General features: G+C 33.3%; 4 protein-coding genes across 4 annotated transcripts in view; 3 read left to right on the forward strand and 1 right to left on the reverse strand.

Annotated features, from left to right (window-relative positions):
* Positions 1-25,395, forward strand: part of LOC130992384 (T-complex protein 1 subunit beta-like) — a 629,300-nt gene that overhangs the window by 266,872 nt on the left and 337,033 nt on the right. The window lies entirely within an intron of this gene.
* On the forward strand, positions 1,188-3,077 carry LOC130992837 (uncharacterized). The gene is made up of 2 exons (XM_057917601.1): positions 1,188-1,580; positions 1,780-3,077. The coding sequence occupies exons 1-2, from the start codon at positions 1,439-1,441 to the stop codon at positions 2,763-2,765; spliced, it is 1,128 nt and encodes a 375-aa protein (XP_057773584.1). The 5' UTR covers positions 1,188-1,438; the 3' UTR covers positions 2,766-3,077.
* LOC130993230 (G-box-binding factor 4-like) lies at positions 3,232-5,882 on the reverse strand. Its single transcript, XM_057918047.1, has 4 exons — positions 5,271-5,882; positions 5,103-5,174; positions 3,778-3,807; positions 3,232-3,626 (listed from the first exon to the last, which is right to left on the reverse strand). Exons 1-4 carry the CDS (start codon positions 5,628-5,630, stop codon positions 3,546-3,548), a joined length of 543 nt encoding a protein of 180 aa, XP_057774030.1. The 5' UTR covers positions 5,631-5,882; the 3' UTR covers positions 3,232-3,545.
* Positions 11,324-18,133, forward strand: LOC130992666 (sterol 3-beta-glucosyltransferase UGT80B1-like). Its single transcript, XM_057917408.1, has 12 exons — positions 11,324-11,491; positions 11,704-11,815; positions 12,293-12,463; positions 12,843-12,906; positions 13,092-13,137; positions 13,374-13,551; positions 13,949-14,079; positions 14,534-14,636; positions 16,900-16,976; positions 17,425-17,472; positions 17,584-17,733; positions 17,856-18,133. The coding sequence occupies exons 1-12, from the start codon at positions 11,387-11,389 to the stop codon at positions 17,961-17,963; spliced, it is 1,293 nt and encodes a 430-aa protein (XP_057773391.1). The 5' UTR covers positions 11,324-11,386; the 3' UTR covers positions 17,964-18,133.

Below are 25,395 nucleotides of genomic sequence, written 5' to 3' on the forward strand. Positions count from 1 at the left end.
AATGGATATATCTTCATATGCCTCATAGAGTCATGGAGTAGTAGATATATTTAAGTACTCCCTTCGTCCCATTTCAATTGACACACTTTCATTTTCTTTTGTTCCACTTCAATTAACACTTTTCAAAAATAGCATGTGTTCCTACCTTCTCTACACACATTAAACAAATGGTCTCCACCTACTTTACCCACCTAATCCTTTATTCTTAATCTCCGTGCCCAAAATAAAATTGCCCATTGAAATGGACGGAGGGAGCATAAATTACTAGTAGCAAAAAGAAGAGTGTGAATCTTAAAATGAGGTGGCAGTGAGTGAATATCTGAGCAAGCAAGTTGAAATATGAGAGGCCAATATCTCTCTGCATTTGGCTGCAGCAAACAGCTACTAGTTGAGTGGAAAAAGACAAAGCTTTAAAAGCTAAAAGTTGTTTTTTGTTGGGATAGTACTGCTCATTGGGCCCACTTTCTTTTATTTTGAAAAGATTGATGCATTTCCCACCTAACAATCTGTACCACTATGCCATGCTAATGCCACCACAGTTTCACATGCTATCCAAGGATCAAATAAAGATGACCAAAAACAATTCCTCATACTATTTCTCACATATCTTTTTATTTTATTTTTGGGGTTATGATATTCATGTGATAGTGCTCACGGGTGAAAAAGTTTCTATCAAGATCATGATAAATGTTTATATGAAACATTTAAAATTTTGATAATACTAGCTAGGAAAATATAGGAGAATTCAAAGAAAAAAAAAACAAGAGAAAATTCTGAATATAACAAAAGAGAATTCGTAAAAATAAACATGTACTTGTCCAGCAAGAACACCAAATTTTATTTCGATCAGTATTGTAAATCACATAAATTGTAAAGTCACGTGGTAAACTAAAAAATGAGTATAAATAGTTAACTAGTATTATCATCATCATCATTATTATTATTATAGATTAATTGCTTCCTCAAGTTTAAAATACTATACAAGATTGATCATATGCAAAGTCATGGCAAGGGAGATCAAAAAAGTAATAACTCCCCTATTTTCACAGCTTGAAGCCCTTGAACCTCATATTTAGTCAACAAACTTTCTACAAATATATTGTAAATCTAGCTGTATTTTTAAAAATCTGACTAACCGTGCTTCATTCCCACGCTATTATTATTATTATTATTATTATTATTATTATTATTATTATTATGTAAAAACCCCACGAGTAAACCATGAAATAAGATGTTGCACAAAACGTGTCAACTATGTTTGAACATAGCCTCCCGCCAAGGACACGGCGGCATTTTTTTTCACAAAACTAAACGAAGCAAAGCATATATTCTTTGCCCTCTTACACCAATTCCTTCCTTGATAAATCAACACTGCCATATTTCCTGACTTTTCCCAATTCATTCATCCAAAAATTTGTCCCAAAATTCATTAAAAAATATGGAGCTCGAATTAGGACTCAAGTTAACGAGTGTCACCGACGAGTTCACCTCGGATTTTCGGATAGCAAAAGACCGCGCCAGCCCCGTCTTCGTGTCTAGAGAAACAGATTCCATGTTCTTCCTCACTGCTCATCTCAGAGGTCCCGTTTTCTGCTTCTGCACACGAATATGCACAATTTTGTTGCCTATGGATTTACACATTTATGTGTGAAATTTTTTTAGTTGGATAGATAAGATTTTAAAAACTGTATGGCCGTGAACTCGAAAATGAGACATTTGATTTCGGATATTAACCATTCTACCACTAAGTTAATACACGTGCTTCTGAAACTTTTGCAGGTTATAAGAGAAGGAACATAAAGATCGACATAAACGAGGACGGGAGCTTGATCGGAATAGGCGGCGAAAAGCAGGTGCAAGAAACGGTAATGGTGGGGTGGAAAGTTTACAAGAAAGAGGGAGAGATCAAGGGATTCAAGAAAGTTTTTAGAATTCCACAAGGGGTGATCTTGGACAAGATCAAGGCCAAATTTAACAACGACGAATCGACTTTGTCGATCACCATGCCGAAGAAGGAAAAAGGAATCCGCGTGGGCACAGCCATTGAAGAAGTCGAGGACAAGCCGGAGCTCGTTAGGGCGGGGTCCGGGAGTTTGCAGATTGCCGATGAAAAGAGCCCGAAAGCAGAGACTTCAAACCTGGAGATGGATGAGAAATCCAAGGCAAGAATCGGAGAAAACGAAGCAGTTGACCAAGCACCTTCCAATAGTGGTGAGGCGAAACCTGAAGAAGAGAAACACCAAGAGAAACCGGAAGAAGAGAAACACCAAGAGAAACCAGTTTCAGCTCATGATTTCAAAGATGGCAAAGTTGATCACGTGGAAGCTGACACGTGCAGGGAGGACGAGGAGAAACAGAGAAACACAGACGATGTACGAGGAATAACTGAACCTAAAGAACACGAGGAAAAAGATGAACCGGATACTTACAAGCAAGATCTTGATAAAAGATTGGACAAAGACAGAGTCGAGCCTTCCGCCATTGAACCTAAAGAACATGAGGAAAAAGATGAACCGGATACTTACAAGCAAGATCTTGATAAAAGATTGGACGAAGACAGAGTTGAGCCTTCCGCCATTGAACCTGCTGAAGAAGCTCCAGAAGCTGAACCTGTGCCGGTAGAGGGTGATGGAGAGAGGCCTCCGGAGAAAAGGTTCAAATTATGTCTGCCCATCGTTGCTGGCTCGACTTTACTTCTGACATTTGTGGTGTTCGTCTTCCAAATGATAAGAAGCAAGAACCAAACTAGCAGGAGGAGGGACTGATTCTATAGCTGCAGAGACTGTCAAATTGTTTCAAGAATATAAATTAACTTCAAAAATGTAGACTGCCTGTTTTCAATTCGTAGTCTGATTTAAGTCTTCAGCGAAATGTAGGCGTACTAAGGTCGTACATTTCAGAGGAATACTCAGAAATATGACCATAGAAGCCGTTTTCCTGTAAGAATAAGCATGCAGCACAACACAACTAGAAACGTGTTCCGTCTCAAAAGCACCGTATGCTTAATTCCATATCAGTGTTTTCCAAGTGTTTCTTCCATAACGAATGGAGATATGCCCGTGGCAACTCAAAACTCACCCATGATTCATGAACTTACCAGTTCTGAATATCAATTGATCCGATACTAAATACACATCAGCTGTACTTCAACATCATCATAATTTAGTAATAAGAAGTTAAATGCAAACAAGAATAAAGAAACCTGTCAAAAGTAAACGTGCACTAGGAAACTCAACGCTAAAAAACTAAGCCAATACCATAAGTGAAGTTTCAATAACAGAGCAATGGGTTCCACACATTTGTAGTGAACAAGCTAATTACAAGGGAGTTCTCTATGTGATTTCCCCTTATAGCTTTACAGAGAACGTAGCTGCTACATTTATAGATCAATAATGGCTCAAGTTATCTACTTGAAGACTTAGAGCTGTTTATAAAAAAAATAGTTGTTTTTTTTTTATTATTGTTTTATTCATCTCCGTCTCATATATTTTATACCTCGTCCCATTGCAGAAAGTCTCGTCTCATAACTTCTGTATGGCCAAAGATTACCACTGCATGGAGCCGCTTCTCCGCAGGATGCGTGGTGGTCTTCGCATATCTGTTACAGGTATCACACTCTGCATAAGCTGCAGAAAGAGCATCAAACATCAGTAACTAAAAAAAATCTCAAAAGGAAATGAATTTACAAGGGGATTAATCTTTGCCTGCTATATTTCATCTACAACCAAAACCGAAGGCAAAACATGCGGGGGCAAAATTACAGAGGAAAATGATTACCTTCTTAAGCCTCTTCTTCTTTCGTTCTGCCTGAAATAAGAATCACATTTATTAAAAACGAAACACATTAAATGGCAGAGATCTCAAACATGCACGACTGAACCTTCACGAATATGGAAAAAAGAAGAATGGGCTGATAATTTGTCATTCAAGGGCTCTCAGAAATAATTTTGGACACATTTCTAAGGAGGAACGATGCACATTTATGAATCATGAAGTCACAATGGGAAACCGAACAAAAAGAACACATATAAAACAAGTCCGAAAGTGAAGCCAAATCCATACTTCTTTTGAAACCGAGAATGGTTTCGACAAGTAAATAGAAGATTGAGACACAAATCTTGGGAAAAACGAACCAACATCATCAAGTGCTACCCTATTGCATTTCATTAATAACCTTCCTTTGCAACTAGCAAATTTAATTGGCATATGTTGCCAGATATTTGCAGACATAAGGAACAACATTCTTCACTCCAATGATTAGATTATGCCGGAGAACATAAAAGGGAACCAACTTAGTAACACTCAAACAGCTAGCGAAGACAAGAAAAGACCTAAACAAGCATTCATACTGATAAAATAGCAATACAATTTAAGCTCAAAGTTGAATTCATGTCTGACCATCCCTTCCTATATACTCCCTCCGTCCCAACGAAAACGATGCGCATTCCTTTTTGAGCCGTCCCAACAAAGTAGTGCATTTTCTTTTTTGGTACTCCCTCCGTCCGCTAAGATTATGTCAAATTGCTTGGGCACGGGATTTAATAAAATTGGTGATGATTTTGATGTGGTGGATAAAGGGTCTCACCACTTTATGAGATGTGTGGTTGAAATTGAATTTTGGGTGGATTTTTTGTAAATAAAGAGTGTTAATAAGGATAAAATATTAAAGAGGATGGTGGGACCATTACCTTAAAATGAAAATGACATAATCTTAGCGGACGCCGGATATAGTAATTGTGACATAATCTTGGAGGACGGAGGGAGTAATAATTTTACACTACAAGCAATGTGGCCCCACACACCTTTACACACTTTTACACTACAATCTTATTCTCCTTAAATTCCGTGCTGAAAAGAAGCGCACCGCTTTCGTTGGGACGGAGGGAGTTTATGATTATCGACTTCGCAGAGCAGCTTTGGGTTGTCTAATCTGTTGATTTGCAGAATTTTGAATCATTGGACTATTTTTAACTGATCTTAACTCAATTATCAAGACAGCAGAATCTCAATCTAGCTAGAAACCTAAGTTCAGCTCAACAAATTAATATTCTTGAGATACTCTGAATTTTGAAATCAATTCAAGGAAATAGCAAGCGAATTACCTTCTCTTTCAACAGGATATCATTTTCTTCCTCCAGCTTCACCGCCATCGACTCCAATTCCGCTTCATATGCCTTTTAAAACCATCAAAATCAGCCCAGAATCAACCAAAATATTAGGGCAAACACACACACACACACACACAGCCCAACAAGGCAGCCAAATCGGACCTGCTTCCGCTCCCTCGACCTCGCGGCGCTCTCTCTGTTCTTAATCATTCTCCTCTCCCGCAGCTCCACCGCCTTTCCCGGCGCCGCCGACAAGCTGAAGCTCCTCTTGGCCCTCGCTCTTGCATCGCCCCCCTCCTCGACGGAATTCATATAATCGAAAATCCCCCCAATCGATCCTCCTTCTTCCTTCAGCTTCACCGCGGCGGCGGCGCCGGTGGAAGCCGCCTCTTCGGCCTTCAGCAGGAAATCTTCCAAGGTCATCATCTCCTTCTTCGGCTGGGTTCCAGCCATGATCTCCTTCCACACGTCATCGGCCGACCTCTTTCCAGTTCTGGGCGGCTCCGAATTGTCCGGCGACATGGACCTTGACGGCGGAATCAGATTGTCTTCCTTTTTTTTTTCAACTGAAACTTATGTGGTTGCAATTGTGTTGACCAATAGTATCTGAGATAAAGATAGTGATGGCGTTTAGTGCAGAGTTAGTAGAGACACCGCCGAATGCCGATGGTGAATATTCGGTTAAGTTTCAGATCGGTTTTGCTTCCGGCGGCTCCATATCTTTTTTCTTATATTTTCTTTTTATGGTTCGTTTATTTTTATAGATAAATTTATCATGATAAAATAATAGATAACTAAAATTTATAACTAGCATTTGAATATTGAAAAACGATAAAATAAAAAATAATTCACAATAATAAAAATTGATAGTATTATGTAAAGATAAAAAAAGATAAGTTAAAAATAAAAAATAATTAAAAAATAAATTTTAAAAAAATAAGTTAAAAATAAAAAATAATTAAAAAATAAATTTATTAAAAAGAAGATGAGAGAGGAGAGAGATTTTTTAAAAATTTTATTTTTTAAATAAATATAACTTTTATATTTCAAATAAAATATTTACATAAAATATATCAAATTAAAGCTCTTATCGTGATCTTTAATTTGATATGCATATTAAATATATTATAATTAAATGAATTCCATAATTTTAGAAAGAAATAAAACAAAGAAAAAAATAAACCTTTTTATAGATTATAAAATTGTAAATAAACATTTCGTGAGTTACTCAGCTTAAATACTTTAATTAGATATGGGAGAATATGAGAGAGATAGTGGGATTATGAATGGATCTATTAATTCCTAACCTTCATATTAAAAATATTTTCAAAATTGTCATTTGAAATCAATTTGAAATTGAGAACTCCTTTTTTAATATAGTATAGATTATCATTCTTTCAAGTGAAAATAAGAAAACAAAAGTGATGAATTTATCTTTTGTATAAAATGTGGGAAAAAAAAGGAGACACTTAAATGAATAAATTTTTGTTATCCATCATTTTCTCATGATAAATTTATCCATCAAAATAAACTCACAGTTAAAAATAATTTTCTATTTTCACAAAAATTTAGGGACAATCGAATGTACCCTACAATTAGGTTGACCCACACCCAAACTCTGACTCGCATCCTGACCTGCTGAGTTGGGTTTAAATCTCAACAGCAGGAAATGAAATAAAACGATAAAAGACATCAAGATTTACGTGGTTCCGTCATTAAGACATACATCCACGGAAGGTTATCGGATTTTTCACTATATTTTGAAGGTTACATTTTACATGGTGAAGGAAAAATAATGAATCAATTTGCTTTAATTCATAACCTAAGGTCCTATTTATAAGCATAAGGAATAATCTAACGTACTTGGGCCAATTTAACCCTAAAGCCCATTAATATAAGTTCGTTGGCCAAAACTCATTAATCTGCCACGTGTCTTTGACATTCTTTTAACTTTGACTGACATCCTCCGATCTGGCTTCTCTCTTTTGATTTAATGCAGCTCTGAAATATAACACTCGGCTCGACTGGACTTGGCTTTATAATTACTTAAGATTTGCCTAACACGACTTTTAAAACAGTTTAATCTTAATTGTGTATGGCTTATATTCAAGCCTTTCTTTAGAAGGACGAGAATCCCGGATTCCATCCCCATCATAACCTAAATTGTGTAAATAATATTATCTGATTGTATAAATGACACTGTCTATAATTGATATTATTCGGTTATATAAATGACACTGCTTATAATTCAACAATCTAACAGTAAAGATTTATGGTGAATACATTATCTTGCTGAATGAATGTATTGTCTAGATTCGAATTTTTTAAAAATATATTAAATTTAACTACGAATATATTGACTTTATACATTTAGGGCTCGTTTGTTGTAAAACCCTAATCTAATTAAGGTGTTAGCCTTTAACTTATATAAAAATAATTAATGCGAAATTAATTTTTATTATATGAAGATATATTTCGATAACAATTTAAAAGAAGTGAATCCTCTAAATGAAATAAAACTTTTAATACATTTTTAAAACGATTTATAAGATATCAATTATCAACTTTTAAATAGTATATTCAAATATTAACTTTAATTTAAAATCAAGAATCAACATTTTTTTTGGTTCTAAAAAAAAAAGGAATCAACATTTTTATCCAAAGCATGACAAAAAAAAAAAAAAAAGTCATATGCAAATAGCTATCTATTAAGTAAAACTTTGCTAGCAAAACTTTAATTATTTAGATTAGATGCAAATCAAATCAACTATTTACAAAATAACTTGATGTGCCCGACCTTCCACGGCGTCCACGCTAACATCCTGAAAATGTTAAATATGAAATGAGCATACAAAGTATATTCAGTGTGGATATCATGCAATAATTGCTCAAGTTAATAAATGATAACACATATGTTTTGTTGTTACATTCATAACTGAAATTCGCACGATGACTTACCAAATACTTTAATTTCCTGGACCAATTGAGCGGACCCTTGACAAATAGTTGGCAACCTTAACTGTAACATGGAATCGCATTGTGGCATACCAAGGACTGTGACATCCTCGATCCATTAAGCAGGCCCCTAACGATATATAATTCATGACATATATGCAGAGCTGGCCCTGACATTTCGGGGGCCCTAGGCGAAAAAGAAAAAAAAGGGATCCTCTAAGAGATAAAGATTCGAGAAGTTATAGCAACATGTAACATTAACTATAAAGTGTAATAAAGTATAATACAATGATAAAATAATTATAAAAACAATTTAGATCTCCTAGCATTTTGAGAAGCAAATCATCAATAATTTTCTCAAGATCAAACTTTTCTAATACCTCATGTAATTACGGTAATGATAGTGAATTTTCTCTGGACACGTCTTAACTGCTCTTGCATTACCAAATCAATTTTTGTGCAAGCCTAGAAAACTACCATTATTATTTTTTTGAGAGAAAACAGAGCAAGCCAGTCTTCGATCAATTGAGAGACAGAGAGAGATATATGTTAGTTTGGTAGGAATTGAGAAAGAATAAAAAATTAAGAGAGAGACTAGACACGTTAGTTGGGCTTAGGAAAAGTAGGATAGATAAAAAAAATTTATAATAAGGTCAATAGTATTGGGTTTTACATTTTTTGAGGCCCCTAATGAAAGGGTCGGTCCTGCATATATGGTAAACACATACTCCCTCCGTCCGTCAAAAGTATGACACAATTATTATATTTGGTGTTCGCAGAAAGTATTCCACTTTCCTTTTAAAGTCATGGTCTTACCATCCACCTTTATATTTTATCCTTACAAATACTCTTTATTTACAAAAAAATCCGTCCCAAAATCAATCTCAATCACACATCTCATAAATTGGTGGGACTCTTTCTCCACTACATCAACACTATTATCAATTTTATTAAATTCCGTGCACAGCCAAAGTGTCATACTTTTGGCAGACGAAATGAGTAATATTTAATTGGACAACAACAATTAACCAAAATCTGTATTTAAATAAATTTCACACATGAAAATTGAACTTGATCTTGGTAGCTATATATTTGAGTAATTTTAATCAAAGCTTACGTCATAGTCGGGTCGCATCTAACTAAATAAATTTAAATAGTAAAATATAAGGGCCTAACCAGGCTTTAGAAATAATTTAATTAAAACTGAAAAATTCTATAAAACTTTAAAATCATTAGTCCAATAAATGAAATAAAATAAAATAAAATATATAAGGGTAGATTTTTCTTATAGATATTCATCTCCACGTTAGAAGCCCATCCATTCAATTTAATTAGGGTCCAATAGTTGGGCCCTAGGTTCTAACCCATTTCCCTTTATTAAAACAATCACACACACAACACAAACAAACACATACCACTCACGCACACACCACCACACACACATTCAGCACACACCTGCACACATAGGGCTAGAGAAATATACCGAAAATTCGATATATTAGGTATACTCGTATCTAAAAATAAAATAAAATATCGAAATTAAGATATTCCGAATTGTTCAATAAAGTATGATACCGTACCAAAGATTTACGGTAATGTAAATATATAAATTTTCCAGATATTAGAGTATATCATTGTATACCAATATCGTGGTATATACCAAAAAAATCAATTAATAAATACCTATTAAAGGATAATTTATTATCGATACAGGTATATACCGCATATTACGAAAAAGTCATCACCAACAATTTCCCCATCTTCACACTATTGCAACAAAATTGTAGAAAGAATTATTTATCTAATTAGTGGCGCGGCTAGACAATTCATAACCTTGACATATGAAATATTTCTCCATGACTTCATAATTTAAAATTTAAATACATTACAATAACTGAAATTTAAAATAAGTTAAAAATAAATAATTTTAGATAATATTGATTTTTGGGCTATCATATTTGGTACGGGTGATTATATCTTATTTGGTGAGAAGTAATACGAAACACATGACCCTTTATAAATTAAAAACCCGAAAATATTAATTTGAGGGATTATGTATACCACCTACGGAGTTGATATACGTAATACAAATCTTAAATTATAAATATTATTAACTTTATATAATCTTAATACACCATACCAAACAACATATTATATTTTACAAATATTTTAATGCATCATAACAGATATGATATTAATATGACATATAGTAAAAGACATCCAAATTACATATAACTGATACCTTATTCCATACCGCGTACCAAACGAGCTCTCAAAATATTATTCTCATATTCTCACACTAAATGTGTCAAAACTATAGGACTATAGGATTAATCCTATAATTTTGAGAGTATATAATTTTTAGGATCCACCCACATTTTAATTAGGACTATAGGATTAATCCTATAATTAATTTTGAGAGTATATAATTTTTAGGATCCACCCACATTTTAATTAAAGAAAAGTTACTGTAGTAATTTATATCCTAAGTATTCTGTGTTTGCTTTGATAATCAACGCCTTTAAAGTCAACATGATGATCAAGACTTTTAAATTAGAAAATTTATATTCTCACAAATTTTTTTTACGATAATTGACACCTTAAAAAAATAGAAATAAATACTTTCCACTAGTTCGAAGTTAAGAATTTATAAATATTTTCAGATTTATATAAAGGACTGAGATGCTGGAATATAAACAGACATGGCACAAATGAGATAGATGTGTAACAGTTTTCATTCCAACTACTACTACTACTAATAATAATAAATTAATGCACAAACTCTCACACATTTTGTACTAATTTTAATACTATCTTTGAAATGTTGCAATAATTTCCTCACTTTTCAATTTACTGTAAAATTAATACTCCTAATTTTTCATTTTTTATTTTTTTTATCACCACCAAATTAATACTGATGATCAAATAAAAATATCGAGACCGTACGTGCGATCGACCATAATTTGCAGATGATAATTGTAGTGATGCATGTCACATCAACATTTGAATGACCAGAAAAATAATGATGTTAATTTTACAATAAATTGAAATACAAGAAGGCCGTATGTCTACTTGATATATAATATCCATGTGACTCATGCCCAATTAATTAATGGAGATTTTCAAAATCTTAGCTAGTTACTTGCACGATAAAAGAACACGATCAGAGAAGATCTTCAAATGATTAATTAAACCAAAATCATTGTAAAACCAAAATCTATAAAATGAAGAAAATTATTACGGTCGTTGATTAATGTATTGAAAGTGCAAGTCTTTTATTGAGTGAGAGATTGAGGAAATATATACTTAAGTTGTTTGTAGTGATGAGCGACTGCAAAAATAAAATACCAAAGTTGAAGATTGCCCTTCTTGTGGTTGGAACAAGAGGAGATGTTCAGCCTTTTCTGGCTTTGGCCTTGAGACTTCAAGTAATTAATTTCTATTTTCTTTTGCCTTTTATTCATGCTCATTTTCTCACAACTATTCTATACTCATGGAATATTGTTGGTTTTGTTCTGTAAATCTGAGACATACACAATTAAAACATTACATTTTTAATTTGTTTAAAATTCTATTACTTTGATAATTAACTTAATTGAGGTAAACTTTAAAATGTTAATCACGCGAGTAATACATGCAGGAATATGGGCATTACGTGAGGTTGGCAACTCATTCACAATTCCATGGATTTGTGAAGTCAGTTGGTGTGGATTTCTATCCACTTGGCGGCGACCCTCGCATCATGGCTGAATGTAAGATTTTCTTAATTTATTGGGAGACCTAACTTTAAAAAAAATACCAAATATTAGGTATAAAATAGTACATAAATTAAACTGTTACATTCGTCAATGAGATTTATATAGATTATTCTTATATTTATAAGATGTAAAACAAATACTAAGTATCTTGTACAGTCCTAACTATTAGACGGTACTCACAAATAAATCAAAATTCATATTCAATAATACATTCATAATATTATTGGTAGTCGTTAGTTGCTAACTCGTTAGACCATATAATAACAAGATTTCCTTATTTTATAAATAGACGTAGTAATATATAACATGTCTGCTTTATATACTTGTTATTATACACTGGGACGTCAATATTACAATTCAAAAAAGAACCATCTTATGTAATTTATTAAAAAAAAAAAAGAGGAACCATCTATTTTTATATATATTTTTAAGGTAGTTTTAGAAATTAAATTTAACTTTATTTAATTGTAGGCTTCGTGAGAGCTAGAAGTATTCTTTTGCCCCGACCCGGAGACATGGCTTTGCAACGCAAACAACTAAAAGCCATTATCGAGTCTCTCCTTCCAGCATGCACTCAACCCGACCCGGTTTCTGGCGAACCTTTTAGGGCCCAAGCAATTATTGCAAATCCTCCCGCTTTCGGTCAGTTGTTTTAGGATTTATTGTTGAATAATTAAAATCACCATTTTTTTAAATCTATTTTACAATTTTGTTATCATTTTTAAAGAGTTTAGTAATGATTTTACCTTTTGATTTATAGTAATTACAACATTCTCAATTTTTGAACGTTCAAACCACGATACACAAATTTATTTGAGAAAATAAGTGGTGTGAAAATTGCTACTAAATAATTAGAATGGTGACACAATTGAATGTGTATAAAACGACGTCAAAACTATAAAATGTGTCCAAATTTGTGATTTATTTTAAATAAATCCTTTATTTTATTTTTTATTATTTGTTGGTGGATTCCTACTCATAACATTTAAATTCCGATCTTATTGATTATTATTTTAATCAGGAAGTAAAGATATAGCTGAAGCTCTGGATGTTCCCTTGCACATAATGTTCACCGTACCTTGGACGTATGTTCTATTTTATCTTTTTCATTTCATTGCTTTGGTAGCAACTAAAAAGCAAAATATTTATAAATGGATAAGCTAATGCATTCTAGCCCCTATAAGTTAATTATTTGATAAAATAATAATTTAAACAATAAATTTTACACGATATTGAAGTTATTAATTTATAGAAACTTTACTGTATACAGGCCGACAAGAGCCTTCCCTCACCCATTCACTCAGCGGGCTGGACGGGTATTTATTTATTTTTCATTTTTATTGCGATATGTGTTTATTTTTGGATATTTCAAGTATTAAGCCCATTCTTTATTTCTATTTTTTATTTTTATTGCGATATGTGTTTATTTTTGGATATTTCAAGTATTAAGCCCATTCTTTATTTCTATTTTTCATTTTTATTGCGATATGTGTTTATTTTTGGATATTTCAAGTATTAAGCCCATTCTTTTTTCTATTTTTTATTTTTATAGCTGTCGTATGCTCTAGCTGATTTAATGATATGGTTGGGAATAAGAGGTTTTATTAATGAGGTGAGGACAAATAAGCTGAACCTTGGCCCTATTGGATACTTCAACAGTGGGCATGTCTCAATTTCTCAACTCCCAACATCTTACATGTGGAGTCCACATGTATTGCCCAAACCCAATGGTTAGTGTCTCAATACATTAATTATATATAGTTGGGTTATAGTAAAACTATTTATAAAAATTATAAATATTGCATTTAACGTATAAAGTAATTGTACTTTCGTGGCCTCTATTCCATCTTATGAGAATCAAACTCAAAATCATAAAAGAATAAGTTCTTTATATACTATATCCTGAGTTTCATTATTGAGTTGTTTCTTGTTACTTAATTGCTCCTTCGCTTTTCAAGTTTTGTACCCTTAGTCTGCGTCTTTGTGTTTTCAAGGGATTTTTTTTTTCTTTTCTTTTTTAATAAATCTCAATTTAATATATGTAAGTTATTTACTATAATTAACTTTTACACATACAAGTTATTCGTAGTTTTTACGTTAATATAATTGCATATTAAAAATATACAGATTGGGGCCCCCTAGTGGACGTGGTGGGATACTGCTTCTTGAATCTTGGAACCAAATACGAACCATCTCAAGATTTTGTTGATTGGATACAAAAGGGGTCCAAGCCTATTTATATTGGCTTTGGAAGCGTGGTAAGCTTCTTTTTTTTTTGCACTGAAAAAGTCAAGCTTAATTCTAACTTGATCTATTGAAGTGTCCTACATTGAATTGGAGATGGTGGTATGAGCCACTTTATATGGTGAGACAACCCTTTTCCTTATAAGGCCTTTTAAGGGAGGAATGAGCTCAATATCCATTTCTAACATGGTATCAAAGCCAATCCAGTCCAATGATGGGGCCCCCAATATCGTTGTCAACAGATGACGTTTAAGATAGTTCACGCTGCGCGTGCGGGGAGTGTATTGAAGTGTCCCACATTGGATTGGAGATGGTGGCATGAGCCACTTTATATGGTGAGACAACCCTTTCCCTTATAAGGCCTTTTAAGGGAGGAATAAGCCCAATATCCATTTCTAACATGATCACATCTAAAATTCTTGTATTAATTGGTAATAAGTAAATCAAAGTGAGTGATTGGTTTATTAGCCTCTGAAGAAATCGGAGAAACTGACGGCTATGATTTTGGAAGCTCTGAAGAAGACAGGGCAGAGAGGAATCATAGATCCAGGGTGGGGAGATCTTGGCACTAGTAAGTTACTACTACTTGTCAATCATTTTTCTCTTCATGTGTTCGAATTTTCCAAGAAAACCAAATCTCATCTACTAAATGCTTACTTCATGCTCCAAAGTCCTTTTTTTTTTTTCAAATAAAATTTAGTTAGAGTAACGATCGGATTTGAACTCTTAACTTCAAACGGGCATTAGAGAGCTGGCAAAACGGGTGGGCCGGGCCAACCCGGCCCGGCCCAACGGGCTTTTGAGATTGACCGGGTCGGGCCGGGGCGGCCCGAATTCGATCGGGCTGCCAATTTTCAAGCCCAGTCCAGCCTTGACCGGGCTATCGGGCGGTCGGGCCAAACCCGCCCAATGATTTTTTTTTCCCACTAAATTCTATTTTTATTTTTACGCAAAATTAAATAAACTAAGATAAATCTAAATAATAATTATAAACAATATAGAAATATAAAATCATATTAGTGTACTACAATCAACAACTCATATCACATTAATTACAACATTTCTTTTGTATAACTAGAAATTATTCCCAACAATTTGCATTATTTTACTATTTTCATTTTATGTTTCCTAACAATTGGTCCCAACAATTCTAACATATACATATATATTTCTGCATACATATATTTTAAGTTTTTCTTTTTCTTTTCTATGGAATGGTACAACTACTCTAAACTAGGGCGGGAAAAATATACCGAAAACTCGGAATACCGGCCATACCGTACCGTAAAATACCGAATTTAAGGTATACCGATTTTTTTGGTAAGGTATGATACTGTACCGAAGATTTACGGTAAGGTAAAGGTATGGATTTTCCAGATACCGGGGTATACCGGCGTATACCGATACCGCGATATATACCGAAAAAATCAATAAATACCGTATTAAAGGTATATACCGAAACACAATATGATGCCGTATTACTGGTATACCGGCATATACCGAATATTACTGTATATACCGGTGATGCGGTATCATACCTTATTATGGTATACCTTAATATTCGGTATATACCGATAATAAGGTACAATACCTTATTCTGATATACCGCAGTTGTCCGTATATACCGAAAATCGCGGTATATATCGTATCAAAATCTATAGTATTTTAAAATATATAATATATATTTTTATGTTTATATTTTTTAAAATATTTATAAATTTTATAAAATGATGTATATAATCTATATTATGTGAATATATACAATTGTGCATGAATTTATAAATATCATCAAATGATACAAAAACAAATAAAATATAGTATATAGTATAAGTCATACAATAAAATAAAATTGTTTATTTTGGTATTATAGTATAGTTATAATATATAACTAAAATTATTATTTTACAATAGATTATACATCTAACTTATAATAATTACATCATATATAATAGCATAGTTATAATATTAGTATTATATTATAAATAATATTACGTCTAACATATAAATTATATGTAACTTATAACATCTATGTAATTTACTATATATTACTTTTTGTTTATTTGTGATATATTTTAATTATTATGTCATTATTATATTTGTTAAATATTAGTATTCATTATCTAAACATGTTTTAAATAAATAAGTTATCAATTTTTTACTGTATTGAATTTTATCGATTTCGGTAATACCGATTATTTTGGTATACCGTTAAAGTGCGGTATACCATGGAAGTACGGTATACCGAAATTCGGTAAGGTATACCGAAATAAAGGTACGGTAAATGTTTTGTATATTCTCCATACCGTACTTAAGGTATACCGAACTAAGGTATACCGTAGGTAAATGTAAGGTAAAGGTATGGATTTTCTCCATACCAGAGGTAAAGGTAAGGTATAAGGTATGATCGATTTAATAAGGTATACCGTATCGTACCACCCCTACTCTAAACATTAATTAAAATAAGAGATATTGAAAAGAGAAGATAATTTTCTTTCTCTTCCAACTAAAATGGGTAATACACCTATATATATATATTGAAACTCTTCCACTTTCAAATAAAAACTTAAGTAAAAATAGAATAATAGTACTTAATAAAAATAAAATATTAAAATTAACCGGGCGGACTTTTTAGCTCGAAAACCACGGGCTTTTTAGCCCAGGGCCCGATTAGCCCGGCGGGCTCATTGGGCGGGCTTTTTAGGTCCGGATTTTTTCGAGCCTACATCTTGTACAGCCCAACCAGCCCAAAACATGGGCGGGCCGGGTCAATTTTTGCCAGCTCTACTCCTAAGTCTAGTTTATTAATCGTTATTCTTTTTTCTCTGATGTTGCAGATGTAGATATTTCAGATGATGTTTTTGTGCTTTCAGATTGCCCTCATGATTGGTTGTTTCCTCAATGTTATGCTGTGGTGAGTTCAAAAGTTACATAATTCAGATTTGTGGTAATCTTGCATAATATGATGCGTCGATCTAAATATTATAAGAACACTAATAAATTTAATTACAAGAGTATCCATTGCTTTTCTTTAATATTTTATTTAATTTACTTAAAATTTAACTACTAAAACTTTTCTTATGGATTACTAGAGCATTACTAAACTCTTGAAGTAATAACAAATCATAATCATGGATTGCTAAATCCTAATTATGAATTAATTATAATCCTAATTATGAATTACTAAACCCAAATTAACGTCTAATAAACCCCTAATTAACACTCACTAAATATTTATTTATAAATACGTGTCTAGATATAAACTTAAAACTCTCGTATTTGATACGTCTTACGGATGAAGATCCGTCGGACATAAGTTTTTATATTAAAGATTTGGACAGTAATTGAAGTGTTTTGGCAAGGTTCATCACGGTGGGCCCGGAACCGCAGCAGCTGGAGTGAAAGCAGGGGTATAATTAATCATTTTCTTTCATTAATTGTATTGTATGAGTATGATTTAATTTGATGCGAGTAATTAATGCTAATAATAATAATAATATGTTGTGGGCGCATGCATGAAGTGTCCGACGATGGTGGTGCCGTTTTGCGGCGATCAGTTTCTGTGGGGAGAGATAATGCACCACAAAGGAGTCGGACCTGCGCCCATTCCCATACCACACCTCACCGTCGAATCGCTGTCCAAAGCCATAACATTCATGCTCCAACCACAAGTATATATATATATATATATGTCCTTTCCTTTTTTTTTTTTTTTTTATAAATTTCAATGCAATTACTTTATACATATAAGATTATCATAGTGCAATGTTTGATTCTGAGAGTATTGTTGTAGGTGAAATCTCGAGCGATGGAGTTAGCGGAGAGCATCAACGCTGAGGACGGCGTCGGAGCTGCAGTCGGAGCATTCCACCGCCACCTGCCAACTCCGTTTTCAGACTAAGACCCCTCTGCAAATCTTCTGCACTACTGAGTTTCAGTCCAAATTGGAAAAATTGTAAGAAAACTATGATGGAATGAGAATATTTGTATAGATACCTCTTGTAATTCTGAAGAAAAAAAAAAGCCGAGTATTTGTGTTAAAAAAATTTATAAGTGTGAATAATAGTCTGTCGTACAAAGTTTTATTAATATAACTAGCGTCTAACCCGTCGAAATTCGACGGGAATTATTTTATGTCATCATTTATAATTATTTTATGTTATTTTTATTACTATAGCATATGAAATAGTTTATATATAAATTATTTCTTTAATTAATTTGATATGATCAAATTAAATTAGTAATACAATATTTGAAATAATATTAATCTTAATCACTTTCGCCAATTAAATATAGGTTGTGATAATAGAAATACATTTTTATATAAATATTCATTTGATGAAGTTTATAAAAAGTTGATGTGAGATTGAAGATTTTAGAAGAAAAAAATATGTAAATTTAAAGTATGATATGATGTACGATTAATGTGTCGCATCTGCTGTTAATCGTATATCGATAATATTTACTCTCTTCGTCCCTCAAATATTTTCCTCTTTTTTTTTTTTTTTTTTTTTTTTTTTTTTTCTATTTTGGTTCGTCCCCAAAACATCTTCCTAACCTATTTTTGGAAACAATTTCACTAATTATCACTTTTATAATTTCACTTTTTGTGGGACTTACTTATCAAATACTCCCTCAATCTCAAACTTTAAACAACATCGTCAAATTTGAAATATTCAATCATATATATATATATATATATATATATAGTTAATTATTTAAGTAAATAAATCTATATATAAACGTATTTTATATATATACATATTAATTTGTGAGTATGATGTGATAGATAGAACATTTATTTTGCTATAATGTAAATATTGATTGGAAATATATAAATAAATAAGAATGAATGAGAATTGATGAAAATTAGAATGGAGTGATTATACGATGCCACGTAGGATAAGATTTATTTTGCTATAATATATGTAGGATTTACAAATAATCAACTTCCGAAAGATCTTCATTATGAAAACTTTAGTTACACCCAATATAAAATTTAAATTGTGAGCTAAATTTTGTAAAGTTAACTTAGTTGAATATTAATATATTAATATAGTAACTGATTAATGAAATTTGAACCTCTAAATGTTTGTAACATAGCAAATTGTAAAACTATCATTACTGACTCTTTATTTTCACTTGACTTGTCTTCAATAAATATTATGAGTTCATCGACATATGATTCCCAAAGTACGCAAGTTACTCTTGTCTCACTGTTACATATAATTAACAACATAATTAAGAATAAAATAAAAATTCTAAATTATTATTCAGCGAAGAATTGAAAAACTTATTCTGCATCAACCAATGGTATGTCACACTTTTTAGCTTAGCCATATTTTATTTCTACACAATCTATATATGTTAATATTTTTTGTCTTGACCTCCCCAAGAATATAAATTTTTTATATAATATATTACACTTATTCAATACCAATTTGAGATTATATGAGTGAATATTTCTAAAATTAATGAAATCAAATCCATTTTGCAATGTCTGCATAGAATAGTCATATTATATTTATAGACATAGTCCTATGAAAAATCAATACACATTACTTACAATATATCAACTTATTTACATATTTTATTATATATATTCCACCATTTGAATTAAAGTGAAACCTTGTATCCACTTTAACATTATCTCTAAAGTGAGTCGTTTTCTCCACTCACAATATACTTAATTACTACAATTATTAAAATTCAAGTCATTCTCTTTTAGTATTATTTTTATAAGACATATCGAGTTTTAATTAGTTACTGAAAATTATTAAAAAGATATATATTGGAACTGAGGAATTCTTTATTGGAGAGTACGTATATAAGTTGTTGAAAACATTTTAATTATAAGCTCAACAAAACACTATATTGATTTCATTGTTAATTTGAAGGCTCTTTTGGCTGGTTATAGACTACTTAAATTAATTAGACTTATACTAAATGGCGCAATTAAAATAACGATGAAAAGAAATTCAAATCTATGTTTAATCATAAATAGTAATAACAATCATATATAATTAAATTTATCATATCATTATATATAAAAATATTAATATAGATTTTTTAATTAATGTAGAGTTTGATAAGAGGTGGAGATTGATTATTAGAGATTTAGAAAAAAAAAATAGAATAAATGAGAAGTGAGGAAAATTAGAATAGAGTGATTATACGACGCCACGTAGGATATGATTTATTTTGCTTTTATATATATATAGATTTGAAAACTATTATTATATGCAATGATAGAAACGAGATTGTCAAAAACTCATCCTCATTTTCTCAAACATTACATTATTAAGTTCCACTGTGTAACAAAAATGATGAATAAATCAGAGAAATTTCCAGTCTTCAACTTCTCAATAAGTAAATAGCAACTTTATGAACACATCATTTAATTCGTGGAAAGGGTATTTCATATTTGTAACAAAAAAAGGGTAGTTGTAAAATGCAAGGTGAAGCTGAATGGGCCTGCATAGATTTGTGAACCTATTCACAACAAATAATTTTATTTGGGCCCTTAATACGATAGTTACTCTTTATAATCTTTAGGCTCAACTGTAATTTATGACCTCAAGTTCTTAGTTTTGGCATTTTCCTATTTTATAAAGTTAATTTTTAGTTTATTATTTAAATAATCTTAACTTTTCAAATTTGTTTGATTATGTCATACATCATAAATTTCAACATCAGATGTCTGATTAGGCTAACCAATAAAATTATTTGAACTTTTCAAATTTATTTAATATTTCACTCCACATAATTTATTCGCTGAACCCAGTCAGACATGCAAAGCCGGAATTATGGATGCGGGGTATATTTGAACAAATTTGTCAAGCTGATCAGATGTTGCTATTAATCTAATTTAAATTATACAGAATTATAAAATTTGTTGGAAATATATATAAATGGTGAAATCTATAAAATAACTATGGTAAATTGGAATTTGTGGAGATATGATTCTAGATTTAGAAATCTACATTTCAAGCACACTAAATTAATGTATTTGATTGTTCATTTCCAAGTAGTAATGAATGAACAATTAATACATGAAGTTTGATGTTTCAGAAGCATTTTAATAATTAGAAATGTGAAACGTAAAGTATCCCACATTGGAAGAATAAAAAACTCCAAAATCATTTATAAGTCTTGTCGCGTTAGAAGAAGATAATCAAGTGTGCACGGACTTTTAAGTTAGTCATTTTATGGCTAGCCAGTTTTGCAAGGCACCATTCTATTTCGATGACGGACACGTGCACGTCGCACTTGTTACAATTAGCACTTTGAGGCATACGCGCACATCGTCGCGAGGAGCTTTGGGGAGCTAAAAGTTTTAGCTAAATGAGTCGTGAATGTGGCTCGGTGATGGTTCGGTGGCTCAGCAGTGGCTCGCGCCCAGACACAGTGCGGTGACGTGGTAGAGGACGAACACGCATGGCAGTGGTTGCGCCACCTGGCGCGGACGTGGTAGCAGTTGTGTGTGGGTGGCACACGCCCTAAACCGCGGTTCAGCCACATGCACTTGTTTGATTCAGCCACCTTGAACCACCTCACACCCCTTCATGAACAGCCATCTTCTGTCTATAAAAATGAGGCCCCCCCATGTTCAGAATCATTCATTCAGGATATCGAATCAAAGGTATTCGAGTTTATAAGTTTCATATTTTGCATATAGTTTGAGTCCTAGGAATGATATTCAGTCCCGAATATTTGAGTATTTCTTCATAACATCGAGCCTGTTAATGTGCAATACCTGAAGTTCACTAAATCGTTGTATCCTGGAGACATTTATCGTCGAATCGCGGAGCACGTATTATGGGACAATTTTGTCTTACGGACATATAGTGTGTAACACTAGCCTTAGTTATTTCTTTATCCCTGCTTGTAGTTATTATTATTGTAATTTTCGTTTTCCAACGCATTTCTATATATTGTTAATATATACTCCATCCGTTCACGATATCGTTTCCACTTTTGCTATTTTGGTCCGTCCACAATATCATTTTCATTTTCAGTTATAGCAGTAGGGTCCATATACCACTTTATTGTTAGAACCGGGTACACGATCAAGATATTACAAAATAATATTTTGAGAAATTACAACTCAAAATAATTGAAATATTACAAAGTAAATAATTTGAGAAATTACAACTCAAATAATTTGATACAACTGAAATACACTGTATAAATAAATTATACGTATAAACAAAATCGAGTCGAGATGAATCTCTTCCCGCAAGAAGATTATCGCCCCGGTAGTGCTCTTCGGTTTAGGCGTATCTTCCCCAAAGGTAAAACGACTACGTCTCGGCGGATGTAGCACCACAATCCGGCGAGCTCCGGCGAACTGAATAAGGATCGAAAACTGAGCTAGAGGTGGAATGCAGAATGCAGACTATTTTGTGAGTTGTGAGTTGTGAGTTTTCCGAGTGAATTCTAAAGCTCACCACACACCCATATTTATAGGTGTTAAACCGAGTGTGAACGGATCGGCAGTCAACTCCGGCGGCTGCGGTAGGTGGCCGCAATCGTTGAACGCAGAAGTTGAAACAGTCAATTCCGGCGGCTGCGGTAGGTGGCCGCAATCGTTGAACGCAGAAGTTGAAACTGATTTTCCCTCTTCAACATCCAAACTTTGACATACAATATCTCACTCACCGGAAATCGGTTTTGAGACTTCAAGTATATCACGTTGATCTACTCGAGATGTAGATTAACATCCAATTATTATTTTAATTAAATAATAAATATTTAATTAAATAATAATTTTCAGATTTGACATAAAACCATATTTCCAACAATCCCCCACATGAGTGAGAAATCAGTATGCGTATGTATGCAGACATTTAGCTCAGTCTTCTTAAGAAACAACATTGCTTTTGGAAAGGTAGCTTGTGGCTTTGAACCTGCCATAGTCAATATTATCGAGTATACCGGCGGCCTAGTGGATTGTGTTCCTTGAACTAGTCCTCCTCGGTGTATACTTAGTCAACAATATTGACACAATATTGCTTCAATCCTTATTCGTTCTCACGTTTGTGTCCATTACAGGCCTTGGAACACCTCTTTGGATTCATAAGTGTTTCAATCGAAGCGGCCCCACTTCACACTTACATAGGTGACTCTTAACTCAAGTATCCTGCTATACTTGTCCTCTTCGAGGAGTTCTAGAGTCATTAAAAGTCAAAGACTTAACCTCACCACGTGCAGGTTTCCGAACACTCACTGTTCTACAAGGAATAGGCAATTCGAGTGTTCAACACACGGATTTTCATAGCTTAGTTGTCCCATTGAACCAAGTTCTTGGGATCCTCCAGTCATCATGGTTGGGTTGCCACTATAATTATCCTTAATTTGTGGACTTCAAACCCATTCCCCCTAACAGTTTATACATTTGATCTCGATGGATACTTTTTGTCAAAGGATCCGCTATGTTATCAATTGATCTTATATAATCAATTGTGATAACTCCACTAGTGATCATATGTCTCACGGTATTATGACGTCGACGAATATGTCTCGACTTACCGTTATACAAATGGTTTTGTGCTCGTCCGATAGCAGCTTGACTATCACAATGAATTATTACGGACGACACAGGTTTCGACCAACATGGAATATCCTCGAGGAAATTTCTAAGCCACTCGGCTTCTTCACCAGCTTTATCCAAAGCTATGAATTCTGATTCCATGGTCGATCTAGCAATACATGTTTGCTTCTTGGATTTCCAAGACACAGCACCACCCCCCACAGTGAATACATAACCGCTCGTTGAAAACGAGTCTTTGGCATCAGATATCCAATTTGCATCACAGTACCCTTCAAGTACAGAGGGCTCCCTAGTATAATGAATCGCATAGTTTTGAGTATATTTCAAATATCTCAAAACCCTTTCAAGAGCTTTCCAATGTTCATTACTAGGGTTAGCTGTAAAGCTGCTCAACTTGTTGACCGAGCATGCTATATCGGGACGAGTGCAATTTGTTAGATACATCAGGCTCCCAATAATCTTCGCATATTCTAACGCGTCAACAGGTTCTCCCTTGTGTACACTCAAATGCACATTAGGTTCCCATGGTGTCTTAGCTATTGGCTTGTCAAAAGCGTTGAATTTCTTTAACACTTTCTCAACGTAGTGAGATTGTGTTATAGTAATACCATCAGGTCTTCTTAGAATTTTAATTCCAAGGATAACATCAGCTAAGCCCATATCTTTCATGCTAAAATTTTTACTTAGCATGCCTTTGGTTTCTTGAATCACTCGGGAATTACTTCCCATGATGAGCATGTCATCTACATAAAGACAAACAATAACAAATCCGTTATTAGAATTCTTAATGTAGACACATTTATCGCACTCATTGATTCTGAATCCATTTGACAACATTACACTGTCAAATTTTAAATGCCATTGAAGCGGTGCTTGCTTCAACCCATATAAAGACCTTTGAAGTTTGCATACTTTGTGCTCTTGCCCAGGTACTACAAACCCTTCAGGTTGCTTCATATATATTTCATCTTCCAACTCGCCATACAAGAACGCAGTTTTCACATCCATTTGGTGAATCTCGAGATTGTGCAAGGCAGCAATAGCGAGAAGCATCCGAATAGATGTTAGTCTGGTCACAGGTGAATAGGTATCGAAGAAATCGTACCCTTCTTTCTGCCTGAAACCTTGAACGACAAGTCGGGCTTTGTACTTATCTATAGTACCATCAGATTTGTACTTCTTCTTTAGGATCCATTTGCATCCTAAAGCTTTACTTCCAGGTGGTAGATCCACTAACACCCAAGTATGATTCTGCATAATGGAATCAATCTCAATATCGATGGCTTCTTTCCAGAGAGCTGCATCTGAGCCAGACATAGCTTCTTTAATCGTCACCGGTTCGCCATCTAGCATCAAGACAACATAATCCGGTCCATAGACATTAGCTTTTCTAACTCGTTCCCCACGTCTCGGTTCTACATCCATAGGTTTAGACCTTGGTCTTTTCCTATTAGGTGGTACATGATTAGAACCCGTGGCATCATCTACTTGAGTAGAATTACTAGCTACTTCCATAGGTTTAGAACCTGTAGCATCACCATCAACTCCATCATTAGAGTTCGATGTACCTTTATCCTTGTTAGGATAGATATTTTCAAAGAATATAGCATTCCTTGATTCTATCGTTGTCCCAACATGTATATCAGGTATCTCCGATCTGTGCACTATAAAACGATAGGCACTGCTATTAAGTGCATGACCAATGAAGATACAATCCACCGTTTTAGGTCCTATTGTAACTTGCTTTGGTAAAGGCACTTCTACCTTGGCTAAACACCCC

This window comes from Salvia miltiorrhiza, chromosome 1 (assembly GCF_028751815.1).
Source record: "Salvia miltiorrhiza cultivar Shanhuang (shh) chromosome 1, IMPLAD_Smil_shh, whole genome shotgun sequence".
Lineage (NCBI taxonomy): Eukaryota > Viridiplantae > Streptophyta > Magnoliopsida > Lamiales > Lamiaceae > Salvia > Salvia miltiorrhiza.

Coding starts and splice junctions, on each gene's coding strand:
- LOC130992837 (XM_057917601.1), top strand. CDS start 1,439: ATGGAGCTCGAATTAGGACTCAAGTTAACGAGTGTCACCGACGAGTTC. Junction 1,581..1,779: donor CCTCACTGCTCATCTCAGAG/GTCCCGTTTTCT, acceptor AAACTTTTGCAG/GTTATAAGAGAAGGAACATA.
- LOC130993230 (XM_057918047.1), bottom strand. CDS start 5,630: ATGTCGCCGGACAATTCGGAGCCGCCCAGAACTGGAAAGAGGTCGGCC. Junction 5,175..5,270: donor GGTCGAGGGAGCGGAAGCAG/GTCCGATTTGGC, acceptor TGGTTTTAAAAG/GCATATGAAGCGGAATTGGA. Junction 3,627..3,777: donor AGAAGAAGAGGCTTAAGAAG/GTAATCATTTTC, acceptor CTCTTTCTGCAG/CTTATGCAGAGTGTGATACC.
- LOC130992666 (XM_057917408.1), top strand. CDS start 11,387: ATGAGCGACTGCAAAAATAAAATACCAAAGTTGAAGATTGCCCTTCTT. Junction 13,138..13,373: donor TCACTCAGCGGGCTGGACGG/GTATTTATTTAT, acceptor TTATTTTTATAG/CTGTCGTATGCTCTAGCTGA. Junction 13,552..13,948: donor TGTATTGCCCAAACCCAATG/GTTAGTGTCTCA, acceptor AAAAATATACAG/ATTGGGGCCCCCTAGTGGAC.